At 40.9% G+C, this 27,976-nt stretch overlaps 3 protein-coding genes across 5 annotated transcripts; all 3 read right to left on the bottom strand.

Moving 5' to 3' along the window:
- Positions 1–145: 145 nt before the first annotated feature.
- On the bottom strand, positions 146–5,154 carry LOC115050821 (serine/arginine-rich splicing factor 10). Of its 3 annotated transcripts, none has more exons than XM_029513907.1 (6): positions 5,001–5,154; positions 3,290–3,394; positions 2,225–2,328; positions 1,858–2,029; positions 1,705–1,758; positions 146–1,407 (listed from the first exon to the last, which is right to left on the bottom strand). In XM_029513907.1, the coding sequence occupies exons 1-6, from the start codon at positions 5,063–5,065 to the stop codon at positions 1,179–1,181; spliced, it is 729 nt and encodes a 242-aa protein (XP_029369767.1). In that variant the 5' UTR covers positions 5,066–5,154; the 3' UTR covers positions 146–1,178. The 3 variants fall into 3 exon arrangements, with proteins under 3 accessions (XP_029369767.1, XP_029369768.1, XP_029369769.1); XM_029513908.1 differs by lacking the exon at positions 3,290–3,394 and adding an exon at positions 2,841–3,135 and having other exon boundaries at positions 2,225–2,331; positions 5,001–5,138; XM_029513909.1 differs by lacking the exons at positions 3,290–3,394; positions 5,001–5,154 and adding an exon at positions 2,841–3,249 and having other exon boundaries at positions 2,225–2,331.
- A 938-nt stretch (positions 5,155–6,092) lies between these two features.
- LOC115051407 (fatty acid-binding protein, liver-like) lies at positions 6,093–6,763 on the bottom strand. Its single transcript, XM_029514799.1, has 4 exons — positions 6,697–6,763; positions 6,444–6,616; positions 6,270–6,359; positions 6,093–6,143 (listed from the first exon to the last, which is right to left on the bottom strand). Exons 1-4 carry the CDS (start codon positions 6,761–6,763, stop codon positions 6,093–6,095), a joined length of 381 nt encoding a protein of 126 aa, XP_029370659.1.
- A 276-nt stretch (positions 6,764–7,039) lies between these two features.
- On the bottom strand, positions 7,040–27,951 carry LOC115050932 (cilia- and flagella-associated protein 69-like). The gene is made up of 34 exons (XM_029514088.1): positions 27,666–27,951; positions 27,300–27,359; positions 27,151–27,216; positions 26,691–26,800; positions 26,507–26,583; positions 26,092–26,190; positions 25,542–25,694; positions 25,104–25,281; positions 24,759–24,882; positions 24,629–24,677; positions 24,395–24,516; positions 24,063–24,294; positions 23,676–23,840; positions 23,443–23,558; positions 23,059–23,177; positions 22,626–22,707; positions 22,282–22,474; positions 22,048–22,188; positions 21,615–21,691; positions 21,328–21,525; positions 20,867–20,953; positions 20,664–20,747; positions 15,331–15,421; positions 12,758–13,218; positions 12,239–12,489; positions 11,332–11,549; positions 11,023–11,219; positions 10,386–10,475; positions 10,172–10,242; positions 9,858–10,031; positions 9,547–9,661; positions 9,370–9,468; positions 9,002–9,074; positions 7,040–8,839 (listed from the first exon to the last, which is right to left on the bottom strand). Exons 1-34 carry the CDS (start codon positions 27,747–27,749, stop codon positions 8,565–8,567), a joined length of 4,731 nt encoding a protein of 1,576 aa, XP_029369948.1. The 5' UTR covers positions 27,750–27,951; the 3' UTR covers positions 7,040–8,564.
- Between the last annotated feature and the right edge of the window lie 25 nt (positions 27,952–27,976).

Below are 27,976 nucleotides of genomic sequence, written 5' to 3' on the forward strand. Positions count from 1 at the left end.
TTAATGTTCTTTGATGACCAAATGAATAAACTTTTCTGATTCTGAAATGTCACAATGTTTCCTCCATCTTCTCTCCTTCCTGAGCTGAGCAGGTTGGATAAAATCTGATAGAGTTGATAAAATGAAGCCACACATCGTTTCCTTATTCTGAACATTATCCATTTATTACTCAAAATAACAGTTTCTTCCTACTAATGACAGAAGATTAGGAGGATAAAACATGCAGGGACAAGAGTCATTCTGAAAATCCATCAACACAGTTGCGTAAACACCAACAAATGCCTGCTCTTCTGTTCAGAGGTGACTTTTGGAGAAATGTTCCAATACGAAAAATCTACCGTTACAGAAAACACAACCAAATGAAAATAACGCACATTTTTAACAGCTTGTTGTCGAAGTCTACGGTCGAGAACATTTTAATACTAAAAAGGACCGCAGCAGCCTTTCTGCGTACTTAACTGCAAACAAAAATATTACCGTAGATTCTTTTTGTTCTTTCAGAGAGTAAATATTGAAAATAGAAAAAATGTAAAATCTACTTGAAGCTTAATCTGTCACAGTGAACATCATGTCAGCTTTAATCCTTCCCAGCCATTTCACAGCTGCAGGACAATCAGTCCAAACCGAGCAGCTATCTTTAACTGACAACAGAATAAATACGCTCAATGTGATGGACTAATGAACATAAAGGAGTTGATTCTTAGTGAGAAGTAAGCGAACACCTGCAGCTGCCATGAAAGAGTTAAAAATGACAGATTCAGATCTGAGCTGTGACTCTGGTGTGTTAAAGGTTACATCATGACAAACCTCAGGCCAGATTCCTTTAAAAACACTGAATATCCTTTTTTTGTTGTTTTTTTTTTTGCAAAAATGGGTGCATAGGGTTTAGAAAACATAACAATCTGTAATTGTATATAAAAAAAGACAACGGATTATTCCTGCCTCACTACCAACGAACACGGAAACAGCCGACTGTGTCGTGTTCTTGTCAGGAAATATTACCAAAACAATTTTATAAAAACAAGCAAAAGGACCAGCATTGTTCTTAAAACGAGCTGCAAAAACAAACTTCCTACAAATGATTCAGTGGACTTTACATTCATGTCAAAAATCAAAAATCTTTCCTTAAACGACCAGCTGGTCCATCTGACTGAAGGGCTCGGGGCAGCAGACGCCTCCTAGCGTCCTCCTGACTTGCGTCCGGCCCAAGATCGGGACCGAGAGCGTGAACGAGAGCGGGACCTCGATACAGACTGGGATCTGGAGTGGGATGGGGAGTGTGTGCGTCCGACTTCTTCTTCGGTGTAATGTGATGTTGAAGCGGGGTTGAGATTTTCTCGTGGAGAAGCAGATCTGGAGTGCGATCGAGATCTCCCCCTGGATTCTCTGCGAGGCCTCGGCCTGTATCTGAGGACGCAGAGAGACAGCTGGGTGTGAAGATTTATATTTGCGGCGCTGAGCTGCCACATTAACTGCATTTGTTGATTAAATTTAGTTTTATATATTTCTACCTTCTTATATGTCTGATGCTGCTGTAACATGCTAATCTCCCTATTGAGGGACTGATAAAGGATTATTCTCTCTTCTTAAATCTCTCAAAGTAACATATTTCACGACAGCATCTCCATCTGTGACCTCAGCACAGATAACTTCAACATTTACACCATTCACGCTGAGTGTGTGTCTGCTGCACAGAAACTGTACCTGTCATCCTCACGGCTCCTGCTCCGTCCTCTTGCATACATCCGTCCTCGAGAGCTGTAGAAAGACAAAGGTTTATTTCCCTTTTCCCTTTTGAAGAAGAATCCCAGTGAAACGACTGTAGTTAGTTTGAATTATTGAGAGGAACAAACTCACTCTCGAGGACTCTCGGATCGTCTGCGCCGGCGGTCGTTTGAGGGGCTGCGTGATCGGTATCTTTCATAGCTGCGGCTGCGTGAACGTCTGCGCCGGCTGTCTCGATCATAGTCATCGTATCGAGAGGATCGGCCCGGAGAACGTCTTTCCTTTGCTTTCATCTGATTTGGTGCTGTTGGGAGAAAATGGCAATGAAGTTCAGGACCCGAGAACAGAAAACATTTTCAAAAGTAACTCCTCTTCTGAAGTTGTTTACTGGGGAAATATGATTTCTACCACCAGACAAATTTTATTTCAACCCACAGCTAGAATACAAAAGATGGAACTCAGTAGTTCAACAAAAACAAAAGAAAAGGCAGACACTCACTCTTTCTGTCGCCCTGGGCAAACTGGATTTCAATCTGACGGCCACAAACCCACTTCCTGTCCAGGCTGTGAAGAGCATCTTCTGCATCACGCACATCCTCAAACATGCTGAGTGGTTAAGGGTTTTATTGGCTCTCATTTTCGTTTGGGCCACACAAAAATAAATAAATGTACACTCTCCAACAAGTGAGACAAAGAGTGAATAAAATTTAAAATCACATAAAACATATATTCATATCAATATCATCATCAGAATAAAACCTCTTCATTATACTATAAGGATGGAGGGATCCAATACATTTCATTTAATTTGTGTGGCCTGATTTATACAGTAAAACATTTTAAAATGAAGAGGATATTTTATAAAAACAACATAGAAACACACGCCGAGTTGATTTTTGTAGAGATTAAAGAGGAAGTAAGCTTTTCAAACACATCTAATCATCGTCTGAGGGATCAGGACAATAAAGATATAAACAAGCAAACACAGTAATACTTGCTTAGATAGTTTTGATCAAAATGAAAAATCATTGATATCACAGCGACAGCTGATTTTGGTGTCATGTCAAATTCTTGGATTTGTCTTGGGAGGATACAAAATAATTCAGACTTGTTACCTTTGCCCATGCTGGACTTTGAACTTCATCTTGACCTTTACATTCTTTAATCGACTCCCAGAGAGACTCGGGTTTCCTGCTTGCCTTTTAAACCTCTTTTCTTTTCCCCATTCTTTGCCGCCATATCCAAGCTTTGTCTCCGTTCCCTTTTCCTCTTCATGCTTTACTTTCTCTTTTCAACCTTTTCCCTCCCTCTGATCCTGAAGGTCTGTGTGAGACTTGTCTTTACAGCTACTCTATACAGGTCTTTGTTACTCTTTGTGGCCGGTTCCACAACTGGATGCTTTTACATTTTCTGAAGCAATAACAGAGAAATGTGTGTTAGATACGCAATCAAATTATGCTCAAGAAAAAAGTAAAATAAAATAAATTCATATCTTCTCTGCTGAAAGAAAATGTAAATCATTTGTTAGAGCACAAGACAGTAAAGATTCATTGGGAAAGGATATTGAATGTATGCAAATCCTCTTGGTTGACGTGTATAGAAGTCAAGTGGGATGTAGACATCTACTATCGGCCCATAGCGGCCAAACTCACGCCGCAAATCCTCAGGCCTGAACACCGTAAATACAATTATGACTCAACTGACCATCATGGGCAAGTCTACCTAAATCATCAACCAGTAACAACAGCTGGGAGAGCAGCTGGTGAGAGAGAGCTGAAGGGACAGTTCACCCAAAACCACAATAAGACTTTTTGTGCTGTCTGCTGCATCTGCCTGCATCGTTTCTGTGATAGCTGATCTTTATAAGATGATGCGCTGGACCTCAACACAAATCTAAAGATCACATCTACAACAGGGACGCAACACACTTGATTTAAGCTCAGGTTGTGTTTGTGGATGAGAAATTATCTCTGCCTATGACACGTGAAACCGGGGAAGTCGAATGAACAGGGAGCAGAGATCACGCAGACGTGTCAACACAAACGGTGCAACTCAATTAGATTCATTTATTTAAACAAACAAAGCTTTCTAACAAACTGTATAAGAAATTTAAGTTAATTTTTAATTCATTTTGAGAATGAACACTGGTATTTATGCGATCTCTAAATGGTTAAGGAAAGAATCTGGATTTTGGGGAGTTCAGAGCTGATGTCCAGCTGGGAGGCTCGGAGATAAACTGATCACTAACGTTGAGCTGCATCAGCTCTATTGTGTTTTTGGTGAACTGCCCCTGTAAGGAAACACATTTCTTTGTCAACATGCAGTTAAATATAAAACAACCAACATGTCTAAAACTGAAACAAGCAGATGAAGAAAGCAGCTCCAGTCAGGTTAAATTTACAACAAAATGTTAAAGAAAGAAACTAAACTCATTATGTAATTATGGCTCCACGTTAATCACAGATCAAGATCACTAAGATGGTTTTTTAAAATTCACTTCACACTTTGTATTAAACAACAGCTGTTAAATGTAATTAGATGATCAAAAAGTAGCACAAAGTCATATTGAAACACGATGCTGCTTTAATCAGGCAGATTTTGTTTTCATTTTTTTGTTGTACATTATTCTTACATTATTTCATCCTTTGGCCAAATGTTTTGCAGTCGCTTTCGTAAAATAGTTTATATGTATTTATTTATCTATTTTATTTCCTCTTATCTACCCTCAGCAGTACTTAATTTTTTTGTATGTTTCTCGTCTTTATTTTAGTTAACTGTATTTTTACAGGAGAAAAAACATTTTCTTTTGTTTAATTGTTGAGTTTAAAAAGCAGCTTCCTGCTGCACTTTCAGTCAACAACGGCAGACCACGGTGTCAAACATTAAACTTAATGTTGGTCAGCTTAGCTGAAAATTAAACCTTACAGCTCCAACCTCATCTGGATTTTTATTTTTTTGCTGTGAGTGAGCGGGACCGTTCAGCTCAGCTCGGCTCGGTCTGTTAGCTCATTTACTGACGAGAAAACGTGCAGACAAAGAACCGTGTAGAAATCAGATAGTCTCAACAAAGTCCGAACAAATGAAAGCTAGCAGAAAAACTGTGAGGTTAGTTTGGATAAATCATAAATAAATGTGAGATAGATGGATAAATATCCTGCACGGCGGCTTTAACTTCGGGCTAACTGTAGCTGCTAAGCTAACCCGCTAGCCGTTAGCAGGAGTTGTTGAGCGTCAGTTAGTCCACAATCTTTGGCTCCGAGCGGACCCGGACTCACCTGGACTCATCCGAGATGTTCCTGACAAACAGAGAAGCGTTTGGAGGCCTCATGTATCTGGACATAAACTTCAGGTCACTCAGCAGGAGAAAATATTGGCAACGAAAAATCAACACAACAGAGAGGAGACGGTGTGAGCGTGCGCAGTAAGAAGGCGCCTTCTTCTTCTTCTTCTTCTTCTTCTTCGTCTTCTTCTTCTTCCTGTCGATTGACTGACAGGACCGCCACCTACAGGACGACAGCGTGACTACCAAACAAAATAGATTAAAAAAACAAATACAATTTATATAAAAAATGAATAATCCATATTAACACAGTTTGTTTCCGAAAAATAAACAGACTTCATGGATCCCAGAGTGGTTAGTAACAGTCGTAGAAAGTCTTATTTGTCACCCTCAGGGGATTTGGTTTGTAGCAGCAGTCACCAATCAAAAGCCCAACAGCTGATGGAATAATCTGAAATATCTACATGATGTGGCTCTGCTGGAGAATGAGAGCCTCCCTGCTGACAAAAGACCAAACCCTGCTTGGACGGTCTGCCACAAATGGCCTCTGCCTGCTGAGTGGACTCCGTGATGACTCAGTGTGGTTTTAAATGGGTTAGTGTGAGTGCCGTTCACTCCACAAATGCCCCAATCTACCATTAGGGATCAAATTAAAGAGAAGCACCGGGAAAACCAGCGACACACAACTACAGCTGCAGCACGACTCATGGCTGCTGCCAGTTCCTCCTCTCCTTCCTCAGAGTCCGGAGACAGACAGCAGGTTCAGGAGGACCACAGTGCGACCAGTTCTGTCCCCAACAACACATTTCTGGATGTTCTAAAATGTCTTCCTGTGCTGTTTTCTTGCCAAACATCTGGTGTTGGACCGTTCACTCCCCTGACTGTTTGCTTCATATGTCACCATCTTCATGTTTTCCTCTGCTACATGGGCAGAAACCCAAACAAAGCTGTCTGCAGTGAACTGAATAAAACAAACACGGTGGTTTATCTCATCATTAACATTTATTCAAATATGTATTCAGCTTTGTTTATTTTTACTGATGGCCCCTCGCTTGAAGCTGAGAAGCTCTGTGGGCTGAGGTGTCTGTCAGGCTCGTCTACTTCTGCAGATGAAAGTTACAGATCCAGCAGTGATAGTCTGGAGCAGTGAGGAAGAAGAAACACAAGTCAACCTGATGCACACACAAACACACACACATAAAAAGACGTCCCACCCTGAATCCCTCATTTTCACAGCACTTCTTAAAGGACTGAAGGCACTAACCTCCACCATGTCGTCTCCTTGGATCTCTCGGACAGAAGTGAACTTATCACTCTCAGTGATCAGTTTCCCATCCTCCTCTCTGACTGTGCACTGAGCAAAAACAACAGAAACAGTCGAACAAATGTGATTTGAGCTTGATACAAGAGCATTTGAGCCTTGGCTCATTTGACTCACCTTTATCTTCCTTCCATCCAAAGTCGTCATCTCTGACTCTTCTCCAATGCTGCACGAGTTGACTTTAGTGCAGGTGGGAGTCTTCATTGTGAAGGTAATGTCTTTACCATTCCGCTCAATCACAATCACCGGTTTGATTTCTTTCCGCATTTTCACAATCATTTCAGGTGCACCTTGAATTTACATCAGAATATATTGACCTCCACACATCTTATTGATAAAGAAAATCCTTTAAATATTCAAACCTCCTTACCAATTTCTCTCAGGAACGCCTCGAGGTTTTCCTCAGAATAAATCTTCCAGGTGCCACTAAAGTCCATACTGCCTGCGTGTGTTGCTTGCCTGAAAATGTTTGTTGGTCTTGTTGTCACACTCCCATCACACACTGCTGGTCGGCATGTTGGGGACTTCAAATTCCCTGTTATTTGTACTGGATTTTCCGATGAGACCCACAACAGGTGGGATTTCCTGTTAGCTGTGGTGTAACACCTTTGAAATCTGATGATCAGATCATGTATTTTTTTGTTTCACTGTATCCAACAAAAGAACACATTATTCCAGAGTATCAACTTTGACAAACCTTTATTTCAGACAAGTATTAAAGCCTTTTCTTCATTTGACAAATATTTATAACTACAATCTTCTTTTTTTTAAGATTTAAAAATACTTGCACTGGCAAACAAACACAAAAAGCTAAACGATATAAGGCAAACGTCGGGCAGCTAAAGCTCAGAGCTGCTTCAACCTCAGTCAACAGGAGCAGAAACATTTATAGAGCTTCTCTGAAGAGTTTAACACTTGATTACAGTGGCAATACTACTGAAGCTCTCTGCAGTCAAAACACTTTGGCGTATAAAGAGTCACATTACAAATAATCACTGTGCGGCACATTTACGTCTCTTTGTGCAGAAGTTGCTGTTAACATGTTGCAGTCCCTGAGAAAACACTGATCAGTCATGCAGCGACATCTGCCAATACAAACAGAGATCTGCTTGTTCACAGACATCGGTCGAACCCTATTTGCAGCTTTTTCTTGACTTTGACATTTTTATTTATTTTTTAAATCGGCAGATTGGTGTTTTCTACTTAACTCAACAATGTCAAATTCAGCAGAGGTCTGTTTTTAGTCGTACAATGACTTTTGAGGCAAAAGATATTTGAGTTTCAAAAATAAAGTAATGTTAAATTGGTCATTTTTTAAAAACCTGGACACGTAAACGATCACTAATCAACAATTCTTTGAAGGCGGTTTAGTTTTTCAATGATCTGTACAGAGCAGCATTTTACAGGTTACAGTTAGCTCGTGTGCAGCTGAGTATGGCTTTGAGCTGTATGCTGACATCAGGACACTGACAGGCTCACGAGGTTCACATGCTAACATTTAATAACTGACAAAAAGCTGAAGCTGACAAGAATGAAATTAGTTAGTTTGGTCAGAAAAAGGGGACAAACGGACATTTTGACCTGAGCGTGATGGTGTTGATGGACTTAAAAGCGATGACAATACGTGCACATCATTAGTCCACCAAGGAACTATCAAAATATCCACATAAAAGCACAAAGACTTTGTTGCTACTCGAGGAAAAAGCTTCAGTAGATCACCAACTTTGGTTAAGTTAGTAGGGGGCATCCTCTGGGGACCACGAAGGTTTTATAAAGTTTCATGGCAGATACATCAAACTGGTCTGGAAGACGACCTCAAACACGCCTTAAAGCACTTAACTCATGTAATTTGTCATTAAGTTTCAGTCAACATGTGCAAACACTGATAACAGGGTCAGACCCATCTGGTGCTTCAAGTTTGGTTACAAAGTTCTGTTTATTTTGTACTATTTGTTAAATATTAAGACAAAATGTGGCTCATTTTAGTTAAATAATCCTGGTTGTGCTCGCTTTGGGAGTAAATATGATAAAATGATAGCTTGTGAAAAAGACACGTCCAAACTTCCATATCCCAAAAACATAAAAAAAAAAAAAATGATAGAGAATTACAAATGATCAAGCTTTGCTACATCTCCCAATCATTCAGGGATCTTCACTCACTGAATGCCACAGACAGGAGGAGAAGAATGAATGGGAGCATAAATCCTTCATTTTCAAGTACTGTAGGTTGGTGCTTCATCAGGAGCGGAAGGAGCTGCCCCCCTCCCCCTCCTGGTTTGGGCCCGGGTCACTCAGGCAGCGTGACAGCTTCAGTTGGTCCTGCTCCTCCTGCTCGTCTTCCGTCTTTACCCTCAGTTCGACGTCGCCTGCCGCTCGTGTCGTGCTGCTCTGATTGGGCTTCTGGGGCGATTCGTTCAACAGGCTGACGTCGTTGGGGGAGCTGGGGGTCGGCCTGGAGTCCCTGCCTCTGGGGCTCTCAATGGCAATGGCATCGTAGTTGTAAACCTGATGTTCTGGAAAATGAACACGGCGCATTCATCCATCAGGGCTTTAATGAACGTGTAATCAGAATACTAATTTAAATTAAAGGAATCCAAAAATAAAGCAACAACAAGTCTTTTTAAGTTGTACGCTCATGTATAAATAATAAAGTGGTGATCGTTTGTTGAACTGACCTGGTTCAAAGCAGACTTTTCTCACCGGTGGCGTTTCCTGGCGGTTTGCAGGAACTGTGAGGTAATGACTCATCTGTGAAGGGGACGTAAGTTTATTTAAACGCCATATCTGGTTCAGCGCAGTGACGAGAAAGGACCTCCGAGGGTCCCCCAAAAAATCCAGAATAATATATATTCAGGGTAATTTCATCCAAATGAGCTCAATGAGTGATATAATGATTATTGTGATCTGGATTTCAAACATTCTGCAGTAAAACAGCGAAAAGCCATCGCCACGTCAGGATCCTTGAGCATTTGAAATGTTTGGTTCATGTAAACAACAAAAAAAAAATGAGGGTCTAAATCGAGACGGTGGTGTTAAAACTCACCCTCCTCTGCATCTCCACTTTCTGCCTCCTGAAGCGAATCTCACTCATGTTGTCCTCGAACGGGTCGATCATCAGGTCGTGTCTGCTGTAGGAGCGAAGCTGAGGAGCACAGACGTTCACGTTTCAACGAGTCCTCTCACTTTTCTTTTTGACCAACAAACAAACAGACTTCCTCACCCTCTGTCTGGTGTTCTGCAGGTTGGCTCGCAGAATCTTCCTGATCTCTTGCTCTCGACTCTTCGAGATGGTCGGGATCACTCGTTGCCTGGGTGCCTCTTTCGGCTGGACATTCCTGCAGCGACACGTTTGACAGATCAGACGTCTACTCGCAGGCGGACTGGTCCTAATAAAAGCACCTAACGACATGACATCACTGCTTCTCTTAACAGAAGAGAAACGAGTCGGTCTCTCCAGTTAGCTCAGGTCTTCCTCTCAGGAAAGTAGTTTTTGTAAGAAATGGAGCACGGCATGCTCCCATTGATACTCACTGCATGGAGATGGCCGACACGGTGGTGGGCAGCTTGGCGCCGCTCCCGCTCTCCACCAGCATTATGGCCTGTTTCATCTCTAACTTGTTGTAGAAGGAGATGAGCTGAGGCTCGGTGGAGCGGTCGCCTGCGATCAGCCATCTCTTCACGTAGGTTTTGTTGAAGCGGTTCAGTCTGAGTGCAGCAGAAGAAACAATCATTAAATGATGTTTCAGAAATGTTTTCTTTCACACACAGCCCCTCTATCATCAGGTGGCTGAAACAAAAAGCCCCATCAGACGTGTACAGATGTTACAGAGGACAGCACGTCTTACTTGTCTTTCCAGTGATGGTGTCCATAATGTCCACAGATGCCTTCGATTCCTGTAAGGAGATGATCCAGGAACTACAGAAAAAAAGACGCAAACATTGAAGCATTACTGGGTAAAAATCAACAGACGTCTGAGTCCTAATAAACAGGAAGCCGTCGTGTATTTAACTGATTTACCAAATAAAGACGTCGTGTTATGAATGATATTAAAACCTCACCTGTGTGTGAATCTCCTCGTTAATCGATCTTTTGCTCTCCTTCTTCCTCTTCACCGCCAGAAGCTCCACCAGAGGCCTGATGGTCATCCCCTGAGGATTCAACAACCCACACACACTTTGTTTCTTCTTCTCTTTTACCACCAGAGTTCAGTAAAGACCAAACCAGACTGAAATGAATGGATGTAAATATAAAATAAATAAAAATTATCTGTAGCTATTTTTTATTTAAAAGCTTATTCTTTCCACATTTTGTTATTATGTATTTCATTAATTAGCCTATGAATACATTTTACATATTATTATCTCTAGTAGATCATACTTAATATTTTTCTTACTGAGGCAATTTACTACATTAACTTTTTATTTATCGTTTACCTTTCTTTCCTCTTATTATTATTATTATTGTTATTATTATATGAAAACCTATTATTTATTTAACTGCTCTATTGATGTTTTTCCTAGAACATTTCCTCATAATTATCTTTGATTTTCTTCTATTACATTAAAAGACCTTCCTGAAAACTCCCTCAAAATTCTATAATGTCTTCAAACATTATATGTAAAGCGATCAAGCATTCCAGAGATTACTGGAAAAAGAAAAAGAAAAAGAAGTCTGTGGTGAAATAATCGCTCTCACCTGCACAAACACAGTGAAGAAGATGACGGTGATGATGGCGGTGAGGAACATGTGCTTCACCTGGCTGTTGGTCAGCAGGAACCCCAGTGAGAAGGCAATGGCCCCTCGCAGGCCACCGTAGGCCACAATGAACTGATCCTTCTTCGTCAACTTCACAATACGAAACTTATTGATGACGTACGTGAGACCAATGACGCCTGAAACACGACGACACAACAAGACTCACTAAGAAGCAGCAGCCTGGATCGGCCTGAACACTGAAGTTAGTTTTATCTGGGACATTCCTTCCTCTTGTTTCTTCGTACTGACCCAAAACTCTCGACACCAAACAGATGATGACGGTGAAAATGACGAAGGTCCAGTTCCAGGCGTGAGGACCGGCCACCGTGGAGACACCGAGGAAGATGAAGATGAGCGTCTCACTCACGCTGCTCCACATCTTCAGGAAGTATTTGATGGTTGTGTAGGACTTATGGGAGATGTTGGCCTCCACATATGGCCGCATCATCACGCCACACGCTATCAGTCTGTCAGGACGAGAAGGAAAGGAACGAAGTGATGAATGTACCAATGTGGAGAGAGTTTGTTTCTGCAGATTTAGAGTTGACACTTGCATTTTAAGAAGAAACTACACAAACATGACTAATATTGAAGCGAATCGGGTGAATGCTGAAGCTGCCAATTTAGATGTTCATTATTCTGCAGATAATATATCTTCTGTATTAATCAGCTGTTAGTTTGTTTTCTGGAAGCTTTCCATTCCTCCTGAAGACCATCCAAAAATTGAAGAACTAAATTTGAAAACAGAGAATCTTAAAAAAATATATTGATGTAAAATGTAAAATACCAACAATATAAAACCACTAATGTTATTATTATAATTTGTGGTGTTGTGCTTGGTCTTTTCCTTCAGAATGAACTTCAGTGGTGGCTGAATTATCAGAATAATTTGGGATCTGTCTGCAGTCTCATCCATTATTCACTCACGCTGTGGTGATTTGCACACTTACCAAAATAAAGTTTCCACCTTATAATCTCAATTCAAATATCAACTTAATGTAAATTGGTCTAAAATAAGATGAGCCAATGAAAACCTTTGGCCCTAAATGTGAAAAGATTTTTGGAAGAAATGTTTTTCTTTCATCAGTCACACATACCAGAATAAACCAGAAATAAAAAAGGTCCGGCTTCTTCAGAGGCTGAAACCGCGACTTACGACATGATCCCTGAGAGATGGAAGACCTCGGCTGAGAGGTAAGCCATGTAGCTGTAGAGGAAAACAAACAGCGGCTCGATGACACGAGTGTGGGAGGTGAAGCGGGATGTGAAAGCCCCCAGCAGGCCGTAGATGGCCCCCACCATGATGCCCCCCAGAGACACCACGAAGAAGCAGATGACGCCGAGGAAGGCGTCTCCTACGGTCACAGTGCCGGCGTGGGAAAACTCCTCAAAGAGGTGGTACAGAACCTGCACAGAGAAACGGAGGAAGAGCGTCAGAAAATTGTTTCCTGTTTTACTGAAGGTAAAATATCAGGACGGCTCTCATCCACATTCTCCGAACATACAACGCATCAAAAAATATACTTAAAATTATACAGTGAGTTAGATCTCAATCTCACATGTCACTCTGCTTCTCAGATAAATGGACTGAATCATAAAATGGCTCCCTCTGAGAATGGAAACATAAAAAGAACTAAATTGTTCTGAGAAACAATGCCGGGTACGTTTAACTCACCACGGTGACGGCGTCGTTGAGGAGCGACTCCCCGAACACGAGGATGTAGAGCAGCTCGTGGATGTGGATCTCCTCGAACACGGCCAGGACGGCCACGGGGTCCACGGCCGAGATGATGCAGCCGAAGTGCAGGCAGGACAGCAGGTCCACGGCGCCCAGCTGGGCGCTTTCGATCTGGCACACTCCGTACATCATCCCGCCGATGAAGAACGAGTTCCACAGCGTACCCACCACTGCGAACACCAAGATGGTGCCCATGTTCTCCGTGAAGGCCCGGATGGGCAGGAAGTAGCCCGCGTCGAGGATGATGGGCGGCAGCAGGTAGAGGAAGAAGAGCTTGGAGTCGAGGATGGGGGCTTCCTCCCCGATGGCTTTGATGAAGCCGCCGACCAGCAGCCCAACGACGATCAGCAGACAGCTCTCTGGGACGACGTGCGACACTCTGGGAATAATGTGAAAACCTGCAGAGAGAGAGAGAACTACTGATTAACCTCAAGATTTGCTGTTCAGTTTAAAAGATAGCAAAGAAATGCTCCATTAAATCTACAAATGTCTTTTTTTTTGTCTCATCAGCAAATAAAGAATAAAAATGACTTATGAAGTGTTGTCACAGTCTGATTGTAAAATCTCACGAATCATGAAACAGTTTATGTTCTGAATCACTGTGATTTTATGTTCAGACTGTTTGAAGGAGCTGCCTTCTGCTGAATTTAATTCCCTCTTTTATCTGTTTTTTTACGCACAGTTTCTTTTCTCCTCCAGCTTTAGTTTACTTTCTGTTCCTATCCTCCGTTTTAAAGCTGAATTTAAATTGCTGGCAATTTCACACATTGATGAATTCTGGAAAAATTCAGTATTTCACACGAATGATCAAAATCTACAGAATCTAAATTGTCCATGTCTCATCATGTTGGATTAAAAATATATATTTACAGATTACAGATATACAGATTTATCCTTTTTTTGATTCTTTGAGTCACTCGACCTCACACTCACTGTAAGAACACAGACATCAGACCTTTTAGCTCCTTCTGTCTTTCATTTATCTGTTTTAGAGCTCAGTCATGTGAACTTAGCTATAATGTCCTCATTAAATATGAAACATGTTGCAGCAGCTGTAGCATCAAACTGTAAGTCAGCGTAAGAAGAGCATCTGACCACAAATCTCTGTGGTTTCACTTTCATTAATTTAATTTTCAGCTCATCACCATTTCCTCTTGAAATGTTACGTTTTGTCGTGCCGGTTGGTTTATTCATTATCTATAAAATTCCAGAAACTGAGAGGAGGAGGACACAGCGGGGTGTCTTCTTGTGTCGGACTAAAATAAAGACTCTAAGTCCTTCCTCCCCCACAGTCTTTTTGTTAATGCCTGCTCTCTCTCAGCTCAATGAGGCCTTGACATTCAGCCTCTGTCATGTGACGGCGTCCCAGCTGCTGTGACCAACGTTTTCCAGCGTGTATTATTCAGTCAGTGGTCTTGTGCGCAGCCCCCCCCCACCCTCCTCTATGCTGTGCAGTTGACATCTGCACACTGACATCTTTGTTATCAAGCTGTGCATTTGGACAGGAAGTTGGACCGGTGTGGGGAGACCACAGCCGGACCAGCTGATAAGATGCTGGCCACAGGAGAGACGCCTTCAGCTGATCTGTAGAGCGTTTAGGCACCACAACGCCACAACAACAAAAAGCTGCAGTGCATCGGTGTAATTATTTATGTTTGGAGGGTCCAACAGCAGAAATGAGCCTCACTGTAAAGATGTGGCCTTCTATTATATCTGTAAGGATCCTGCACTGACCTTCAGTCCAAACTGACGCAGCACAAACTGCTTTACAGGTAAACAACAACTGAACAGGAGGACCAGAGAGATAAAGATGGCAGCTGTTATCACGAGCCAACGCTGCTCGTTTTCCTTCTGACCAAATGTAAAATCTACGTGTCCCTCAGTGTTGGACTCACTTTAATGCAGAAAACATGGACTCAGAGTGCAGAGCAGTAACGAAACCAAAACTTTTAGATTTCAGAAATCTAAAAAACCATCTGATATCTTGTGGGATAAATGAAGAAGCCTTTAGCTTTAGCCTCTGTGTATCTGTGTCAAAGATCAAAGGTCACTTATTCCAAATCTCCCCTTCACCCCTTTAAATAGTCTGAGCTGCTCAAACGACACTCTAATCCTGCAACATTTTCCCAGACTGCAGTTTGTGTTGCTCTGGATCAGTGTGTGAAAACAGTGCTGACAGTTTGCAGGGGGGAATAAACCCCCTGATAAAAATAAACACCCCACAGAGAATATGGACCCGAGGAGAGCCTCTGGATTAAAGGGGAACGCCAACAATTTCACAGGACATTTGGCCTTGAGTCGTAAATAACCACAAGCCAGAGAGTTAGTTTAGATCTGTGATCACCTGATGCTGCGCGAGTTCTTAATTAATACATACATAGAAATAACAAGACATAAAATTCAAAAATAAAATAAACCATAACATGACATGGACACGACACAATGAAAAGTTTGAGAAAAGTTTCCTTCACTTTAATTGAAGGTGAGCTAATTGGTCGATGATCACTCACCGAGCTTCATGAGCAGGGCCAGCAGGATCCACAGGGAGATCTCAAAGGGCATCCGGACGTGGTCGTAGTTGAAGGAGAGGACCGGGAAAGGCTTCTTAGTCCCGCTGGAGTTGCTTTGGTGATGCGGGTCCACGTTGGTCCCGTTAGTCCCCGAAACAGCATCGTGAATGGCGGATCCGACGGAGACGAGGAGGAGCAGCAGCAGCAGCAGGACGGGGCCGGAGCCGGTCCGCAGCTCGGCCATCTTCAGACTGCGGCTCTGCTCGGTTCTAGATCCGATGAGGATGAGGATGAGGATGAAGATGAAGATGGGACGGGAAGCCGGAGCGGTGCGCCAAACGGCAGCGCGCACTTTTACGCGCAGGCTCTCCAAACATCTTTAAAATTTACGCGTCGCGGCTGAGAAATCAAACAGGGTCGTGTTGCGGGGTCCGGGTTCGGGTTCGGCTGCTGTCATCCACGGACCGGATCCGGCTCACATCCGCCGGACTGACTTCTGGGTGATTTCTGCTCCGGCGTGACTCTGAACTCACGACAACCTGCAGACTGCGGCCAGATCTCTGCAACAGCCGGCTCCTCCTGCAGGAGCAGCCCGGGGAGAAGTGACCTCTGCTGGGCTGGAGGTCCACAAAGACCAGCATCAGGTGAGTCCAGCCTGAGGGCCGTGAACAGAACATTTTAAAATACCAGATTTCTCAAAATGATCCACAATAATGTCAATAATAAAACTGCCATTTCGTTTATTTATTAATACACACACACATTTAACGGTGCAGAACCATCATTTTAACGTGTATCTGCTGTTTTTATTTTGGCCAGCAGGTCTGATTATGTGAATGAATTTACAGTTAGTCCAGTAGTCGCTCTCTTTTCAGTCTGTTTGTGGTCTCCAGCAGCTCCTGGGGGAAAATAGCTGTCTCTGTACATCTCTGTACATGTTCTTTTAAAGCTTATTCACCAAAAACAGCAGCATGTTATTTCTGGAAACAAAAGAAGCAGAAGTGAAGATTTTCAACAATGAGCTGAAATATACTAAAAACACAGTTTCACACTGGAAATCAATTTGTAGTTTTATTTATTGTAGTGGTTTTATCAGTTCACATTAATCTTTGAGTGCCTTTAATTTAATTTCATGTTCATTCAGGTGCACATTTAGGAAATTGTTAAATTCTGTTTATAAACCCCTCCACACCAGCTTCTCACAGGGAATTTCCTATAAACACAGACAAATTAAAAGGAGACAGAAGAATAACTCCATTAAAGAACATGAACAACAGCCTTTAGTTTGGGTAAAATCACTTCCCCTGTTTGAGCTTCATTCACATGAATCGTTCTGTACAGTTTGTGCAGTCAGCCGACTGTTTCCCACGGACTTTTTCCACAACAATGAGGCCTGAGAGCAGCTGACTGATTATAAAAATGGATTTTAACCATCGCTTGATTCAAGAATAACTCCAAACCACATTTGTTTTTAGTGATGTTTTACATTTACAGACATTATTCTTTGACAAATCTGGTGCAAACATTAAATAGAAGTTGTCATTTCGTAAAAGTGAGGACATGGTGGTGAGTCTGTGATGCTGCTTTGGTGTTTACAGTCTAAATTCACAACATTAACTTGCCACAATAAGACTGAGCTGAAATATTGATCAGGGATACACATTTATCACAAATGTTTTCTGAAAATATCAGACATAATTATTTGAGTTGATATTCTGTGGTGAGGGTTTTTTTACACTATAAAATGCAGGAACTGTTAAAGGCTGCAGGGAAAGCTATCCTAAGATGCTGACAAGATGTTGTCAAGGAATTTTTATTTATTGCATTAAAATGCAGTCACTGCTAAAACTAGCAATCCTCTTAAAGGTAACTTGCACAAAATATACAGAGCGGTCAAACTAGAGAGAGACCTGATATTGGCTCATAAATGTTGTGCTTGCAAAGAAAAAGTGTAGCTTCTTGTAACAAACAGCAAATCTTCCTGCAGGTGCTGAACATAGACTGACATTCAGATTTTCCACCCAACACAAAACACATCCACACCTCCAACCTCCTCCATCACAAACCTTCTCAAACATTCAGTCGTACACACAATCCATCACACCGCCCTTCATAGCTGCTCTGGCAGGTCAGCGTTTGATCTCAGATGATTGGCTGTTTCAGTTGAACCCTCTCTGCCATCTGTCTGGTGCTGTATAGCGACACCCCCGTCCCCACGGCGGCCATCATCATGGCGATTGGATCGATGAGGCTGCCCTGTGGCTGCATCTGGACCTCACCTGACAACTGCCACTAAACACAGAGAGACACAGTTAACACACAACAGAAGGTGCAGGAGCCTTTTTGCTGCACAGGCAACACGAGCAGTGAGGTGAAGTCTGAGCAGGTTACATAACATGACCTCCTGAGAGGAGCCACCAGCTTTCTATAAAATATTCATATTTATATTCTCCTAAAGTATTTCTCTGAACATGCAGGAAATATCAGAACACTAATCAACATCAGTTTTTTTAATATATTTGTTTTGAACACATCCTCTTCAGATAGAGCCACTTAAATAAACATTAAGGAGGAAAATAATGTGTAACCTGGAGGAGACGGAAATATCCTGGTGTCAGACGTCCCAGTCTGATGATCATTTCTGCTGCTGGAGCTTCTCAAAAGAATCAACGAGCTCCCTGAAAGAGAGGAAAACCATCATCACGTCCACAGAAGGATGAGATTTAAAGTCTGAAATTAGCAATAAACCTATTGGTCCTTTTTTATCAGTTTGAGATGAAAGGTCCCTAAAAGTTGCTTTGAATAAGTGGTATTGCAGACATTAGCTTCCTGTCTGTTGAAGTTTGATCCCTATCTCGTGATGTCAGGCTTGTTTTCATGAATTTGACCACCTCAGGTTTCTTTGGAACTTTCTCTGATCTGAAAAAAAAAATAAATAAATAAATAAATAAATAAATAAATAAAATAAAAAAAAATCCCAAAACGTTCAAAAAGTCTTAATCTTCATATGAATTTTTCCTCATAATGGTAAAAATAATCTTGAAACAAGTGTTGAAATCTGGCTTTCAACTGTTTAAGGGACAAAATATAGAAGTATAATTTCTACCATGTAATGATATCATGTCTTAATTACAACCAGACATCAGTGATGTGAGCTTGAGCTTGTTGTTTAGAAGTTACTGTCTGATAATAAAATTAGCATTTATATTTAAATATATTTAAAAAATTAAAACAAAGGAAAGAATCATTACATTTAAGTTCCACAATTTTGCGTTTAGAAGAAGTTTGGAAATATTTGATGAGTGGTTTATGTGGTGATGAGCAGATCTTAGTGTTCATTTGTCATTAGCCAACTTTACAGTAAATAAACCAGAAAATTAATCAAAGTATAGTAAAAGAAACAATATAAAATATGTCTTCTAATCTAAGAAATACTTTACATTAAAAAACGCTTTAACATATCCCTAAATATTCTGACGACATCACTGTATTATAAATGTGTTCATAAAATGCAGAAATGGAGTGGATTGCATCTGAATTAGGGGGTTGTAAAGTGTTCTGAATGAAAGCATAGTCTGTCTCACAGTTTGAAGAACAGGTCCTCCTCAGGAGTTCATCAGCACACAGCAGGATCCAACAGCAGCATCGCCTCTCCGCTCCATCCACGGCTGCAGACGCTCAGCAGACTGAACAAACAGCCAAGAGGCTCCTGTGTGTCCGAGCTCTGTGGTAAAAGTCCCAGTGTGACGGCTCCACGCGCACACACACACACACACACACACACACACACTCTCACAGAGCTATGAAAAGACCTGGCCTGTCAGAGATGATTTGGTCATCCGGCTGGTGAGGGTGAGAGAAGTGTTTTTGTGCAGCATGTTGTACGCTTGAAGGAACATGTGTGTTAATGTGCTGCAGTGACTTATGTAACCAAAAGCACAATAAAGAGAACATACTTTAAAAAAACAAACGAAACCCTTTGTATGAAATAAACTGCCTGAGAGACACAGCTGCCAGATATAATGATCTGTAGCCTTTGATGGGAGAATTGACCTCTACAAAATTAAACTGGTCATATAATGAATATCAATAAGTGGATATGAAGTTTACCAAGAAAGATGAGCCCAAATAGCCAAATAGCTGGTGGCGCTGTAATTAAGACACAAAAATATTTGTGATATTGTCGTTACATAAGGACTCTATTCACATGATGGCAGATCATTCATGTTGCTTCGCTGGTTAAACAAACATAATGTTGGAGAAAAAATAATAGAAAGACAAAGTTTGCATTTCTAGATTTAATGATCAGAAGACTTTGGGGAGAGAAGGGGAAAATGTATTTTATGTAAATGCTATAAATTCCTAATGCTTATTCATTCATTCATTCATTACATAACGCTTATACGTTCACTTAATTCTTACTTTAAATGTCCTTTTGTCTGGTTCACTCTATTTTATTTATTTTATTTACATGAATTGTAATCATTGACGGTTGTACTGTGCACCAGACATTCTGAAATAAAAGATGTCACACAACACAAAGGCCACTTAGTGTGTGTCTATAGGGAATGGGAGGTGGACCAGACTACAAACTGCTGATTGTGCATGTTGAGTGACCTCATGTCTCCCATTCACTTCAATATATACAGATATGGAAACCATATAAACAATCCTGCATCATTTTAGTCTGTTATTGATGTAAATAAAAACATAAAGTGAAATTCTAATATAAAGCGTTTGTATTAAAGCGGTATCAGTCTTTATCTTTGACTGATGTAGTGCTGATGGACTCTGGGACATGTGCTGTTGGTTCCACTCGGTCCTGACCTGCAGCTTTGATCGGAGTTCTGCCCAGGGTCAGCTTCACTCCTGCCGGGCCTGGAGCATCCGTGTTCTCCATTGCTATGACCTGCCCCATGAAATCCTGAAACACAACAAAACATGCAACAAGAATTAGTAATGATAACTTCCTCATGAACCAAACATTCAGTTTTCTGTTTTTTTTTTTTAGTAGTCAATAGCACTTAGTTTCCCTAAATTTTGCTTCAGGGCACAAAACATATATACACCATAGCTGGTGTGTTACCTTTAAAAAAATAAATAAAAAAAATCTCATCAGTAATGTAAAGACTGCAGGGATGACTCTTGCTAGAAATCTGTGGTGAGAAATGCTGCTGCAGTTGCTAGTGTTTGTCAGTAGATGTCATTAAAAGTTTGATTATTTCTTGTCACTTTGCTTGACAAGCTGCAGGTTTTATTTTCTGAAGCCAAAATATGATACAGTGTGATCCTATAAATCCAGTGAAATCATGCAATGTGTGTTAGTGTACGACCTCTTTATGTTGAGCTGCAGCGGCTGTGTGTTGTGATTTGGCAATGGATGATTCCACCTGTTTCTTCTTCTGTGCTTTCATTTCCTGCTCAAAAAAAAGGGGGAAACACCCCAGTTGTTACTGATGTGAACAAAAATAGCGCAAGACAAAAATGTTTTTTTTACTATAGCATTAGTATAAGTTTTTATTTAAAATATAAAAACCTTGAGAATTTCATAGTTTGAAGTTCTGGAAACATAATTCTCCCATGACTTCACTGTGAGCTCCTGCTGCTTCCAGTGAGACTTTATCTGTGATAGAAAAGACAGTCAGACATCATTTTTATGAAAAACAGAAATTCAGCTGTAGCCATAAGGATTGAATTTATTTACTATTGATGACTATAATAATTAGACATTTATTAGAAAAAGTCAGAAGCAGTGCTTCATCAAAACTCTCCAAAACTTTAAGATATTTTTTAGATATAGTGGAGGTTTTTGCCTCAAAGTGTACAACTTGCAGACGATTGTTAGAGGAAGTATGTGTACCAGACTCTTCCCTTAAAGCGTATGACAAAAGAAGAAATCCTGGAAACTAGACATGTTTTTGTTTGTGGAAGACTTTTTTGGGGTTTCCTGATCTGTGCCGCTTCGTTGCAGTTAAAGCGTTACATTATTCTCAGCACCTCTGTGTATGTGAGCTCCTCCTCACTGATGTTGCTCTTCTCTTGTTGCTCCAGGATGCTGTTTTGTTCTGCTTTAACCTTCCTGGCTGTGTCCTCTGCGATCTTACAGATGGTGCTCAGAGCCTCCTCATCAGGGCTGACCGGCCTCACACCATCCAGACTCAGTTCCTTGCTGATCTCGCTCCACACCTCACCGACCTGCAGCACCGCGAGCATTCGTAATGGTCTTTAGGTAGTAACTTACTTTGAGTACTGAATCCTGTTTCCTGCTACAAACATATCTCTACCTTAAAGTCCAGATATCTCTTGACAATGCTCAAAGTAACATAATCTTTTGTTGACAATCCAGGCAGGTCCTGAAAACCTGAGGGTCCAAAAGTAACAACTTCAAAGTAAAGTTTGAAAGGAAAATCTGTTTGACAAGCAGATTAGTCAGTATGAATAATCTTGTACTTTGAAGTTTCAATCTAGCACCTGGTCCTAAGAGATTGATCTATAAACTATATGTGATAAATATTTGGCTAAAATGAGGCTGTGGATAGTTAGATAGACAGTGAAATTGTTGGGCACCTATGATATCTCACACATTATTTTCACTTGACAACATGATAAAAATAACATTATCTATGTGAATTGTTTGAATAAATGATACTATATTGATGGCCTGTGTGTGAAACTGGTCTCTTTTTTGTTGAGTAGCATCTGATCTCATCTGTTTACCAAGTTTGCAGAAAATGCAGTAAATCTTTGACCTCTGGTTCTCCGATATCTCCAGAACTGCCGCACTTGGTACGTTAGCAGGAAATGACAGATCTGTGTCCTCCTCCTGCTGGTGGTGACTGAGGATGGGCCTCTTAGGATCTTTCAAACAAAGATCCGAGACAAAGATCCGAGTTAAATATCATTTGTTAGGTATCAGATTTTTGTCATTTTTGTTTAGGTGTTCTTGCAGACCCTTAATCTCTCCGTGTTGGGTTCGGCTGACGCCCAGTTCCTCTTCCTCCTGCCTCCACAGCTGCAGCAGCAGCCCAGGAGCTGTCTGACCCCCACTGGCCCTCCAGCTCAGGATGTGAGATAAGGCATTTGGGTTGTCACATAACTCCAGCAGCGTAGCGAGGATGACGCCGTGAACACATCTGGGGCTTGACTGTGAGAGAGTCAAAACAATTTCAGGTCAGTTGTGTTTAATGTGGATGTCTGATGGAAAATATCTTTTAGATTGAAAGATCCATCTTCATTACAAAATGCATATTTCCAGGAATTTCAAGAATTTAAACTTCAGTTAAACAGCTACTTACCAGAAGTAAGTCAAAAAGAAGAAACACTCCTTCTTTAGCCAGAAAGTAATCCTCCGTAGTGTAGCAGCCCACAATACAGGACCTAATGGGATACAAAACATAATGAAGGAACCTTCTCAACTGTCCTGATGTTTTTTTCTGCCTCTTTCAAAGCAACATTCATCACGGCAAGCGAGTTAGTTTCACAGCATTTACAGAATTTGTATTTTCATACATCCTAGATGTTTCACAGAGCAGAATTTAAACAACAAGGCACTATACACCGAGAGTCTGATTCCAATCTGGTTTCTGAAAACTCAAAGAGAGCACAAGCAAAACTTGTGTCCCAATTTCAGGGGAGGGGGTGTTCTGAAGAGGAGAGGTGCTTACCACGTCAAAGTGACAGATTATTTTATGATCATTAATAAAACAAACAGAAGTATGCTGAACTCACCACACACAGTCGACCGTGGAGAGGACGAGCTTGTTGTGTCCCAGGCCGCTGTAGAAGTTCTCTGAGCCTTTCTTCAGGAAATGAATGGTCATCTCAACTCCCTCTGACCCAAACAGCTCCTGTGACAAAACATCATAGGGCTGACGATGGAGGCCAGCGTACAGCCTGGATGGCTTGACATCAGTTGACATCAGTTGACATCAGTTTCATCACATCATTATCCTCCATTTTCTTACAAAGAAAAAATGTCCTCAGAATAATTTAAACAATCACATGACATAACTAACACGTATTGTAATGGCTTTATGTTAAACTACTCTGCTGCCATCTTACAATGACTTAGATTATTTAGTTGCTTAGATACAGTGTTTTTATCAGTCTTACCTTTCTATGCATGTCAGTCTCACACAGTGTGGAAATTATCAGCTGAATATCTGACTTCATCTCCAGTGTGACTTCATCCTCCTCATCAGTATTCGCTTCCATCTGCATCAAAATCCCTGACAAAGAAGGTCCAATCTTACTGAAAAAGTTTCTTTACAAAGAATGTAAATAAATGTTCAGTTTCTGCTGAGATTAGGCCTCTGATGAGTAAGTCGGGTTTTAGTTTAACCTACCCAGAAGTCGACTCACGATTCCTTGATCACAAAGATTCTGGTTAACCAACTCGTCACCGCAAGACGCCACAGATCTGAGTACTCTGATACAGTGCCGCATATGAGCCTTTTTAGTGCCTCTGCCACCAGTTCCATGGAAACTGTGACCCTGGCCAAAATAAGCATCTGAAATTAGAGCACAAGCATAATCAGCACGCTTACTCAATTATTGCTATCTGATATTTTTAAGGCTGTGTGATAACTAAGCTAGTGCTGACAGTGACTGTAGCGACTTGTTTATCTTCCAGCATCTTAAGCTTTCGCTGGGTACATCTAAAAACATATGAATGTTATTGTATGGCCTTTGACCTTTAAGACAAGGGTCCTCGGGTTAATCTGCAACCTGACCTTGCCCAATGCACCATTCCAGCAGGAGCAGCAGACGTATGTTTCCTTGAAAGGACATGTAGTCGTCTATCATGAGTGGAGCAATGGTGGCGAGGGTGGCCAGCGCCTGCAGCTGAAGTTCTTCCTGCTGGACGGAGGACCAGTGGCGTGAACCCGACCGGCGTCCAGACGAGGCAGCAGGTGGCATCATAAGCGTAAGCAGAGCCAACATTACCTGTTCTTCTTTATAAAGCTAAGAGAGGAAAGTGGGGAGCATAAAGGGACTCAGACTCACACGTATCATCCAAATTATTCAAATATTCATCAAACAATTGGCCGAGTCTCTGACTGACCTGGAGTGCTGCAAAATCCTTTGACATTACAACCAACAAATTCATCAGCAACTTCTTCATTTTCAAATCTTCATTGCAATAACTGAGCTTGAGGTTTCGGACGACAGGGTGTTGAGTTTTAACTACAAAATATATCAAGAAAAGTTGGTATCATGAAAGTTGCTAAACTAGAAATCAGAGACAATTCAATTAAAATAAGAAAAACTAAAATTCATAGAAAAAGAATTTCCTCACACTCTGGAAATTTGACGATAACCACAAGCTGTTTGGCAAATAAACTCTCCTGGAAATTAGAAACATTACTAAAAAGAGGCATAAAATTATCTTGATGAACTTTGTGTTAAACCTTCAGCTCTTTACTCACAATGAGCAATGAACTGGGATTTTCAGCGATGAGAGTTGTGATCACAAGCAGATCATTTCTGAGTTGGAGGTCAGAGTGTTGGAAGCCATTAATCAGCAGGTGGAAAAAGGCTTCTTTCAATGATCTAAGATACAAACGATGAGTAATTAAACTGTAACATATTTGTGGAGGCTAAATGGCAGAAAGTGATTTCTCAGACAACATCTTTCAGATGCAATTCCAGGTGACTGGCATTTCAGGATTACATGAAGTAAAATAAAAAAAACTTTGTCTTGTGAAGGTGAAAAGGGTGATTTCCATTCGTTACACATTCAAAAACACAGTAAAACCACAGGATGGACCTACACAACGCACTCCATGCTGCTGAGCTGAGCCATGACCTCGTCTTTCCTGCCTCTCTCCAGAAGGTTCCAGAGGATTTCAGAAGAGCAGAACAAGACCTGACCGGATGGATCAGGTTCGTTCATGTGAAGACAGATAGTTTCTGCTCCTTGTGCTTTCAGAATTAAGGCACAGTTCATATCTATGATTGTAAAATGAAATGAAATGATAGATATACAAATTTGTTTAACGGTAAAACAGTCCTGTGACCTGCTGACATTGACACAAGGACACTTAAAATCACTGTTTTGACTGTTTGTCTGATTGTTATTGGTAATGAGATGATTTATGCTCTTGAGGGTTGGCTACTTCATCTAATGAAGGAGGTTAAATGTTGAACAGACATATCTGACAGATACCCTCTTCAGCTATCTTAATGGACTAATAAAATCAGTTACTGACCAGAGGAGCCTGAGAGGATCTGAAGGGTCTGCAGGAGCTGCAGCTTGATGGCTGGCTGGTTCTCCACAGTGGCCATGGAGAGGAGCAGCGTCTGAGCCAGATCAGTGAACTCCAGCAGCTGCAGCTTGTAGCCTGGAGAGGTAGGCTGGAGCCCTGCCAGAACAGAGAACAAAAATAAACTCCCAAACATGGAATGATAACAGTCAGAAAGAAATAAAGAAAGAGAGAATGAGAGAACATACCATTAAAAAATAACAAAGAAAAGAAATTAAGATCAAATATGTGATGATTGAATGATTTTAAAAATAGCCTGGCATGTGTTTACTATTTATAACAATAATTAGAAGTGATACTGATTAATCAGGCAGACTCTAAAACAGTAAATAAGAGAAAGATACAAAAGGTTGAAAAGAGAAATAAAAACAAACGAAGAGCGAAAAGTACAAGCATGCCACCACAGAACCCCATTACAGAGCCTCACTCAGTGAAAGTCTAGAAAATCTGCAAGGGTGGAAAGTCCGAGGTTTTGGCTTGGTGGCACAGTCCGTACCGTCAGGGAGCTGTTTAGGAACCACATAACTGTAGAATGATTTCACAGATTCAACTATCTGCTGTCTCACTTCAGCATCTGACACCCTCATCAGACATCCTGCCAACAGAAACACATCTCACACAGTCACTTCTGTCTGAGGAACAGAACTTTTTTAAACGACAAAAATCAGACAGCAAAGTCACAAATACAGGGAAGATAACATGGATGTTATGTTTGGCATTAAAAGGGTTGATGTTAATGGACATGGACAAATATCCTACTCAGACTTGCATTAAAAACAAAAGGAAATGTTATTTTGACAGGAAGTAGAAGAATTTTTTATTCAAATTTTATGTAAATGTGAGCAGTAATTCAAGAGCTGCGACATGCAAAAATATAAAATTTTAACTTTCGGTATAATTTAGTTCTGTACCCATGTGGGAGAGAAACTCTATGACGTCTCGTGCATAGGTCACCTCATCAGATGCTTTCTCCTTCAGGAAGGGAAGCCTGAGATGAAGCAGAGCATAACTGTGATATTTAAATGATTAGAGGACAGCAAAAGACTCAGAAAACAGTATGTTTCGTTGTGGAGTTTGATCTTTGGAGTTTCCTACCGACAAATTTTAAGTGCCTCATACAGAATGGGCACATACTCAGAGTGATCCTTCACTTTCTCGGCACAGATGTTGAGTATTTTGGCTATGCTCGTCAGCTCCTTCAACAGCTTGAAATAGCTTAAGACGTTTTAACATCTTGGGTTAGACTTTACTCATACACAGAGATAAATCCCAGAGGAGAAATGATGGGGCAACTGAGGTTATTTCTGAACAGGGAAAATGCTGACAGACACAGTGATTCGGCTGTAAATTGGAGCCTTGGGGACATTGTTTGACTCAGTGTTCAGGTTGCATAAGAGCAAATCTTTTTCCATCACTGAACCAAGGGACGTTAATTAGGAAAAAGTTGACAATCTGCCGCAGCGTGTGAACCTGAGAGATAATATTTATGTGAGATATGGTCTTTTGTCCACATCATCAAACTATGTCTGAACACTCAAGCAAAAACAAAGGATACAAAGCCAATTTGGCTTCTCTTCAGTAGTTTCTTCAGAACAAAAAGGTGCCTCTCCGTCAAGTTGGCCTTTAGTAAAAACAATATACAGTATAATTACAAAGAAGCTCTTTCTAACTCAAAAAGACTGATCATATTCAAGTTTAACTTACCGTCAAAGGATCTTCAAGAAGTCGAATCACCTTGCTGAGTTCAAGACTTTTACTACCGACCTGCTCAGAAAATGCTCCAATAAATTTACACTGCAGGACTAACTATTGCCGGACTGTTCATTTTTATTTCTTGAAGGAAAATGTAAATTAAGAACAGGTTTGAACTCTAAATGCAACAAAAACTGATTTTCATTTACTTGATTAAGGTTTGATACTGATAACAATAAAGTTATTATCAGCTCTTCTCTTAGTTCTTGTCAGCCATTTTCCCTTTAATTTTGTATACTTATTTCAGTTCATGGTGATTTTATTCTACAGTTTCATCCGGAGGACTGAATCATAGAGTATAAAGTCAGAAGTGTTTACCTCCTGAATGTGTTGTTTCCTGTTTGCTGGTCTTGGTCTGGTTACAGAAATATCCGTTTCTCTCTTGTGCACAACTGAATCCATTTGAATAAAACAATTAAAAACCTTTTTCTTTGCTTCACTTCAGCACTTTCTTTAACATTTCCAAAACACTTTGTTCAACGGTTGACAGATGAAGCGACTCCTGAATCGTTTTTTTTTTTTTTTTTTTTACATTTAAAAACGACTCCAGTTCACTTTAATCGGCAGCAAACGTCGACGGACGGACTCTAACGTAAGACACAAGTCGAATTAGTTTTGTTTTCGACTCT

The sequence above is a fragment of the Echeneis naucrates genome, chromosome 11 (assembly GCF_900963305.1).
Source record: "Echeneis naucrates chromosome 11, fEcheNa1.1, whole genome shotgun sequence".
In the NCBI taxonomy this organism is placed as follows: Eukaryota; Metazoa; Chordata; class Actinopteri; order Carangiformes; family Echeneidae; genus Echeneis; species Echeneis naucrates.

What these genes read in the sequence shown, in the direction of transcription:
- LOC115051407 (XM_029514799.1), bottom strand. Translation starts at nt 6,763, where the DNA reads ATGGACTTTAGTGGCACCTGGAAGATTTATTCTGAGGAAAACCTCGAG. An exon ending in TGGATGGAAGGAAGATAAAG is followed by an intron (nt 6,360 to 6,443) that starts GTGAGTCAAATG and finishes GTTTTTGCTCAG; the next exon opens with TGCACAGTCAGAGAGGAGGA. An exon ending in AAGGAGACGACATGGTGGAG is followed by an intron (nt 6,144 to 6,269) that starts GTTAGTGCCTTC and finishes TCACTGCTCCAG; the next exon opens with ACTATCACTGCTGGATCTGT.
- LOC115050932 (XM_029514088.1), bottom strand. Translation starts at nt 27,749, where the DNA reads ATGGATTCAGTTGTGCACAAGAGAGAAACGGATATTTCTGTAACCAGA. An exon ending in TATCGTCAAATTTCCAGAGT is followed by an intron (nt 24,517 to 24,628) that starts GTGAGGAAATTC and finishes TATATTTTGTAG; the next exon opens with TTAAAACTCAACACCCTGTC. An exon ending in TCTTCACTGTGTTTGTGCAG is followed by an intron (nt 10,476 to 11,022) that starts GTGAGAGCGATT and finishes TTGAATCCTCAG; the next exon opens with GGGATGACCATCAGGCCTCT.
- LOC115050821 (XM_029513907.1), bottom strand. Translation starts at nt 5,065, where the DNA reads ATGTCCAGATACATGAGGCCTCCAAACGCTTCTCTGTTTGTCAGGAAC. An exon ending in AACATCTCGGATGAGTCCAG is followed by an intron (nt 3,395 to 5,000) that starts GTGAGTCCGGGT and finishes TACGGTGTTCAG; the next exon opens with GCCTGAGGATTTGCGGCGTG. An exon ending in AGGAGCCGTGAGGATGACAG is followed by an intron (nt 1,408 to 1,704) that starts GTACAGTTTCTG and finishes CTGCGTCCTCAG; the next exon opens with ATACAGGCCGAGGCCTCGCA.